General features: G+C 39.7%; 1 protein-coding gene across 1 annotated transcript; it reads right to left on the reverse strand.

Annotated features, from left to right (window-relative positions):
* Positions 1-2,743: 2,743 nt before the first annotated feature.
* Positions 2,744-7,266, reverse strand: LOC121696187. Its single transcript, XM_042077532.1, has 2 exons — positions 3,433-7,266; positions 2,744-3,260 (listed from the first exon to the last, which is right to left on the reverse strand). The coding sequence occupies exons 1-2, from the start codon at positions 7,264-7,266 to the stop codon at positions 3,243-3,245; spliced, it is 3,852 nt and encodes a 1,283-aa protein (XP_041933466.1). The 3' UTR covers positions 2,744-3,242.
* Between the last annotated feature and the right edge of the window lie 645 nt (positions 7,267-7,911).

The following is a 7,911-nucleotide window of genomic DNA, read 5'->3' on the forward strand; positions in this document are numbered from 1 at the left end:
ATTAAGTAGCCAACTGAATTGTCCTCACCCAATCTAAAACTTAGAAACAAAAACAAACTTTCTTCTCTGAATTCTTCATATCAAAACATAGCATTTTTACATAAACAAAATAATTATCTAAAGTCTGTCAATATAACACATTTGTAAATTAAATGATCAACTGATGCATATTTTAATTACTTTAACAATGCAATTTAGTTCGATTCACCGTGCCCTGTTTACAGAACTGCATACCAAGTGGACAGTGCTGAATATGCGAATGACTGCTAACATGTATTTTCATCACTCAGACAAAAAATGGCAAGGTGTTTTCCTTCTACTATGTAAAGCGACCTTGGGTTTGAGAAAGGCGCTATATAAAATAAACATAGTATTATTATTCAGTTAAATTGGTATGAAAGATACACAGTGCTAAGATGCCACTTGTCAGTCTCGTAGACATAGAAATCACTGATAAAAATGGCTGTGTAGTCCGACAAAGGAATAATGGCTGTTGCTGCTGTTGTTTTTTTTTAATCCACATGGTATTCTTCTGAATGTGTCCTCTGAATTTCCCCCTTTACACATCACCTGTCTCCAGCAAGCGTGTTTACTCACATGCTTGTCTCAGCAGACTGCATTGCTGTCCATGGCTTTCATGTCCTTAAACTGCCCTGGTGCTGGTGGCAACTCCACCAAACAGAATGTCCTTGGAGATTCTGCCCTTTTCCAAGAAATAGTGGTGTTGCAGCGAGATGTTGGCTGGGCCTATGACCTGTGTCAGCTTAAAGGGAACAGAACTGATCCCACAGTAAATGACAAGAGTTTGTCTGTAATCAGCAAGTGATCTTGTACATATGGTATCATCACTTTACTGTAATAAAGCATTTGTCAGTATGACACCAATAAGGGTGAAGCAGGAACACTTTTTGTGTCACACAACTGTATGTGCTGAAAACTGTATCTTAGCTGCAAATTGGTGGTGATTTGGACACCTTTGATATGCATGACAAACAGCAATGGCATGACTGTCCACTTGGTATAATTCATAAAAATGTTGAAAAAAAAAGTTCCCTGTATGGGGGCCATTTTCCAAAAGAAGTTGCACTTAAGATTTGTTTTCTTTGTTTTCACCATTCTTTCATAATCTCGAGACAATTCATTCATACATAATTTATTCTTTCACTTCATTGAAGATTTAAGGTATTGTTGTCCTTTAACTCAGTGTTGCAGTAATAATACCAGTCTTCAACTGACTATAATATCTGTGTAAAATAATATGGTTAATTCTATTTTACTGTTATCAATTGTTTTGTATACTAAAATTGAACAGCTGTGTTTGCTGTTATTGACTGTTACCGTCTTAACTGTAATTCACTGCTAATGTTAAGGTTTTACAATAACGGTAAAGATAAAATCATTCAATATAGTGCTATGTCTGTCCATTCATTAAAGGAACCGTATGTAACAAATTAAATTAAATTAATCATACAATGGCCCTGATATGTCACTAGACATTAAGAAATCATGTTCATTTCAAATACTTATATCACTGACAACAGTAGTCCAGCCAGAATATTGTCATTTTTAAAGTGAAGTTGCAGCCCTCAACTGATGTTGATGTTGTGTTTTGTCATGTCATGTTGTGTTTTGGCCTGATGCACCACCCTCCACTTATATACTAATCACAAAGTCAGTAGTGTTTCGGCATCCGGGTTAGCAACCTCAAGTCAGGGGGGAGGGGGAGGGGATACACCTCTCTACAGTAATTTGAAAGTGATTGCAGTACCAGTTTTGGCCACAATCTTACATATGCACTGCAAAAAATGAAATCTTACCAAGTGTTATTAATCTTATATTAAGATTAAAACATCTATTTGGTATTGTTTTTAGTATGAAAAGACTTACCTAGCGCCCTCTCAAAAGAACATTTTGACTTAATTTAAGAAGACTTTGACTTATTTTAAGGAGTCTTATCAAGACAACTTTGCTCAACGCACTGGCAGACAAATTTGCTTGTTTTTAGGACACATTTGCTTAACGCACTGGCAGACAAATTTGCTTGTTTTCAGGATGAGATGTCTTAAAATAAGTAAAACTTTTTTTAAATTAAGTCAAATGTTTTCACAAGAAAGCGCTAGGTAAATCTCTTTATGCTTTTTTTATCTTGATATAATAATATTCATCTATGACAAGGTAAACTCGGTTTTGCATTCTATGACCCCTTTAATAACACTTGGTGAGATTTTGTTAGATAAGCAGTTTTTGCAGTGTGGTTCTTTAAAACTTTCATTTGGATTCTTTTTAGCATTTAAAGCATTACACATAACTTGGTGTAACGGTGGTGTCATGCAACCAAAATGAAATAGTTTGACAAACATTAAGAAAACATAGTCTAAAATGCTTTAGACAATTAAGGAATGATCTGCTGACTTTAAAAAAAATAGTTGCCTAGATAATAAGTCAACTGTATAGCTTCCTGATATTTACATATTCATCTGTATATCTTTACCGTTATTTGCAACTTCTTTTGGAAAATGGCCCCCATACCCCTCCCATCCCTTGCAAGGACCGTCCAGTGTTATGCTCTCTCCTTGCCACCACCCACCCACCCAAACCCCACTTAGCGGACGGAATATGAAGTGAACTCATAATGACGTCATGTGTAACATAGCCAGAACATAAATGCCTACCTATTCAAAGACAAATATCATTAAATCACAGAAAACATTACAACAGTGAAATCAGTATCGCTTCATGAAAACTGTAGTATGTCTGCACAACTTCAACAACAACATCTTCTGTGCCTTTAACGTAAACATGATCTATTAATGTACCTTTTTCAGTTGTAGCTGCTTGCACATGTTGAGTGTATCCATGCCGTTCCAGTAACTTGAGAATTGTAGATGATACAAAGATATCCTCATTGAAGTCTCCCATGATGAGTTTCCTCCCTGGATGATTCTCAAGTTCAAAGATGACCTGTAATAACTGTTCTCGAAACATGTCAGTCTTATAAGAGCTGGGCCTGTACAACAAAGCAGCAGTCAAATTTGCATGAGGTATTTCAAAATACAGACATTCCAAATTGCATCTTTCTGGAATTGACACCTGCACGTCAATGTTTTCTGACCAATACAGACCAACTCCACCTCTTTGTTGTTGTTTCAGCGCTGCAAAGGCTGGCTCAGAGTCATCGTAACAGTTTCCTCTCGGATTGTGTTTGAAGACGTATCCTGGAAGTTGTGGCTCTTCTTCAGTGTCTACATTGAGCCACGTCTCTGTTAAGCAAATACAGTCAGCGTTCATGAGGGCTTTGTGGGATTGAACATCCTGAATGTGAGCATTCAAACTCTGTACATTGTGAAGTGCTACTGTGCACACAGGGTTCATGTTGGATGAAACAGACATTCCAAAGTTAAACTTAGGCAAGCTTTCCATAGCCGAATCTACTTTGTTATCACAAAATATGGCAGATTCTTTGAAGTCCTCAATTATCAGCCCACCGAGAGTTCTCACGCGACTCAACGCAACGTATGCTTGCCCTGGAGCAAAGATCTTCTTGAGTGATACAACAGCCCTTTCAACAGTAAGCCCTTGACATTTATGTACAGTTACTGACCAGGCCAGGCTAATCGGCAGTTGCCTTCGTACTCCACCATTATTAGCCACTTGTTCCTCTTGCACTTCCACTATCGTTGAACGTTCAGAAACCCTTTTTGCTTTTGACCTCTGGATCTTTCCTACATTAGGGTCTTCAAACTCCACATGGATAGCTGCAGGCATGTCATCGTCTTGTTGACTTTGAATAATTTCCACGACAGTGCCACATGCTCCGTTGACAAGGCCATCAGACACATCTATGTTTTTCTTCAACATGACCCTTGCTCCAACACCCAACATAACACATTTAGGCAAGCAAGAGTTGAAAACTTTTGTGTGAAAGCCAACTTTCCGTTCCATTCTTCCAGTTTTGGGATTTCGAACAAAGTCTTGAGCACGTATGCTGATTGCGTCTGGGCAGGTCTCTTGCAGTCTCCTCACGTTATATTCATCAACCTCTGCATTTGTAGCATACACATGAATGTCTGTAGATTCCTCACCAGTTTCACGCTGCCTCAGTGTGAGAACATCACAGTTGGTGAGAGGTTCGTTCTTTTTACGGACTCTGAGACGATTAAGCATTTCCGCAAATGCTGCATTTTCTTGTCTAACAACTTTAGTCAGTTCTGCAACCTCAAAGTTATTGTCCCACAGGTTGGCTCCTTTGTTTTCAGCAAAAAGAGGTGTTCCTTTCACAGGCTTGAGTTGGAAAAAATCACCCACACAAATCAGGGAAACTTTTGCAAACAAGGAATAATCACCAGTCTGCTTGATTTGACGCAGTCTACCATGAATGTAGGCCAAAAGACGGTGGTCGACCATGGACACTTCATCAATGATCAGAATTTGCAAGCTGCCCATTTTGGTTCGCAAAGAATTTACTTTCTCATCACCTAGTGGTTGATATGGCAGTTTGACATTTGCACCAATGGAGAATGTATTGTGAATTGTTGCAGCACCAATGTTATATGCAGCCACTCCTGTAGGTGCTGTTAGAAGCACAGTGAGATCCTCAGGATTTTCAGCAATCTGTGACAACAGCCTGGTAGATTCGTAATGTATCGCTTTGATTAAATGACTTTTCCCCGTTCCTGCTCCACCAGTAATGAATAATCGCAACGGTTCAGGATTTTTTCCAAACAGTTTCTGCAAACACCACTTACGAACAGCATAGAATATGGTAGACTGTTCTTCATTTAATGATCGTAATAAATGCAATGCATCTTGTCTGGGCATTGACACATGATTTGTTTCCAAAGAGCATGTAGTCTGTGGGTTTGCTGTCAGGTCAGGAATGAGTTTGTCATCATCATCACCTTCATCATCTACAACTTTTTCTTTCATCAGATCCAAACAACGAAGACGCTCCCTTTCTGTTTCAGGACATATCTGAGCCCAGGCATCTTCTAAATCAATTTTGTCTTCCAGCAACTGTTTAGCTCTGTCAATCTCATCACTTTCTTTTTCAAATAAAGCTTTGTTGGTATCCACAATCGACTGCACTCTTTGAACATCAACACCACATTTCACTGCACCATTTTTATAGAAATGTTCATATGTATCAAACTGGGGCGGTTTGAGGTGATAGTCTTCAAAGTAAGGCAGAAACAGTTGCAGCAACGAATGGAAGTACTTTTCAGGGTTTTTTGTGGGTGAAAATCTGGGATACCTCACAACAGCAGGTTCAGTTCGGGTCCTTCTTTTCACAAAGCCACAGTTGTTGTTGAGCTGTATTATGTCATGTGAATCTCTTTCAGTCGGAACCTGTGACTTTGATAGAACTCTGTATTCAGAACAAAAACTGGCCAGGCATAAATCCTCAAATTGTTCATTCTGGGGTCTGCTCTTATACCTCTCAATCACATTGGTCATCCAAATGCTGCTTTCATCATTACACTGTTGGAATTGGGCTTTAGTTTGGAGGACATGCAACGGTAAACTCATCCTAACAGGATTATCACCAACTGGAATAAACTGTACGTCACGAGAGCATTCTTTCAAGTGCATGTGTGTTAATCGATACACTGCCTCTTGGGCTGAAACTTCTCTGTTGTGTAGGTAAACACTTCCAAGCTGTTTGAATGCTGCTTTTGCATCAAGGTTGCCATTCATTGATTCGTCTTGGGCACGTTGTAAGAGCAAACCCATTTCTTGTTCTGCTTTTGTGATATACGACAGTATGTAGACCACAACTGAAAAGGCATCTGTGACATACTGGATATCCATATTGCCTTGCCAAGCACAGAGTAAGTCTTTGTTGTACTGGTTCACCCAAATGTCTCCAGGATTTCGTTTCAGGACAATGCTTTTCTTTTTGGAACATATGTTGTACGCCTTTTCAAACAAACCTTGATCTATCCCAAGAGACTCAAAAAATGCATCAGCTGTATCAAAATTCATGTCAGGCATGGTCAACGCAGTTTTAACATTCTTTATTATTGCACCCGCACTTGTATTGTCATCATTGCCATTCAAGTCCTCACAGTTACCGCCTCTTGTGATGAAAGTACAGCTTGATGGTGGACGTGGGAAGTTGAACCTGCACACTGTGTTTTTCTTGCGGCAAGTCTTAGAGTGTCTTGTGCTGTGCCTCTGTACGCTGCTCACAACCTCATAAAGCTCTGCATCTGTTTCTGGTGGCATTTCACAGGTGATGTATGTATCTATGAACTGTGCCACTTCATCATCACTCTCTTTATCAATCTTGGGAGCATTTTCAACCCAAAAGAGACAGTGGACATGAGGAGAACCACGCTGTTGAAATTCAACACGATAAAAGTAGTCCTTTATTTTCCCTATGGGTTCTGCTGGCGACATGATTACATCACGGAGAAAGCAATGCCATCGGTGATCAAACATTCTTGCCGCTGTGACAGGGTTTCGACGTATGAGTCCACATTTGTCAGACCAGTCAAGATCGTCAACAGATGTTTGTTTACCTTCTATTCTTAGAATAGAGTTCAGCATTTCAGGCCATCTCAAATCTGCAGAGCTAAAAGATGCAAAGAATGTGGGTATGGAGAGTTGTCTTATCATGGCAAATAAATCTTTCTGAACTGACATCCAGTATGGAGGTGTGCCACGAATTCCTCGTAAGAACTTGTATCCTTCGTCATTGCGCAATATTTTACTCAACGAGTCTGAGTTCAACAACATGTCTGATGATGCGTCTTTCAGAGAGGAATTGCCGCCACCTTTGCGTAATGCCACTGATACACCAGATACAACTTGATGCACCTCTGATATGTATTGTGCGTAAAAAATGAAGTCTGTGTTCTGTGCAAAACGCCCATCTGCATTCAGAATGCGTGTGTTCAGGTACCGTGACAGAGTTATTTTGGACTCTCTTTCATCATGGAATGTAGGTCCACCAGATGGATACAAAACAGGGAAACATTTTGCCTCATTGGTTTTATCGGACAACAACCTCACTGGACTGTTACCTTCACCTGGTGCCACATTAAGTATATCCTGAAAATTCTGATCAATGATCTCTGAACCCAGATCGACAGGTTGTAATGATGTATCTGACAAAAGCCCATTCTGGTCTTTGATATAAGTCACATCTTCCTCTGCTTCCTCTTCAGGAACATTTTCATCATCACTGTTAGCAGGTGTTTCCTGTTTGGTACTTTTTTCATGCTGGTCAGTGCCATTCAAAGAGTTTACCCATTCGTCATTCATAGTCACATCACCGTACAACTTATTGTTTGCTATCAAATACCTCAGTGCATTTCTGACACGATCAGTGTGGACATACATGTACTCGTAATGACCTTTATATGTCAACTTGCGTTTCAGTTTCACTCTTATCATCTTGTCATCACATTCATTTCTTGGGAGTATATTTGTCACATTTGCGTTATTAACAGGAACAGAGACACAAGGACCATGGCAAGCTCTCTGGCGGCCTCGAGGCAAACACAACAGCTTCATGAAGGGAATGTGACGTGCAATGAGATGTTGTTCCAAAGAGTTAAGACATTTGAGTTCAGCTGGAATATCATCCAAATGCATGTTGTTGGTAACACTCTCTTCAGGAAGTTTTCCTCCGAGTATTTTACGATGACATGTATGGCAAATCCATAATTTGCTTGATGGACTATCAGACAAATGACATTTCTGTTCACATTCAACATCACACACATGTAAATATTGCAACGTTATGCATCTATTAGCCAATGCAGCCACTTCTGCTCCTTTGCTTTCATAGCAATGTCTTTTACACTCAACCACCTGCTTCCTGAAGAGTGAACGATGACATACTGAGCATACATATTCAGGACCACAGCTGACCTCCTGACGAAAATGATCAATTGCCAGATCAAT

The sequence above is a fragment of the Alosa sapidissima genome, chromosome 21 (assembly GCF_018492685.1).
Source record: "Alosa sapidissima isolate fAloSap1 chromosome 21, fAloSap1.pri, whole genome shotgun sequence".
In the NCBI taxonomy this organism is placed as follows: Eukaryota; Metazoa; Chordata; class Actinopteri; order Clupeiformes; family Clupeidae; genus Alosa; species Alosa sapidissima.

Coding starts and splice junctions, on each gene's coding strand:
- LOC121696187 (XM_042077532.1), bottom strand. CDS start 7,266: ATGAATGACGAATGGGTAAACTCTTTGAATGGCACTGACCAGCATGAA.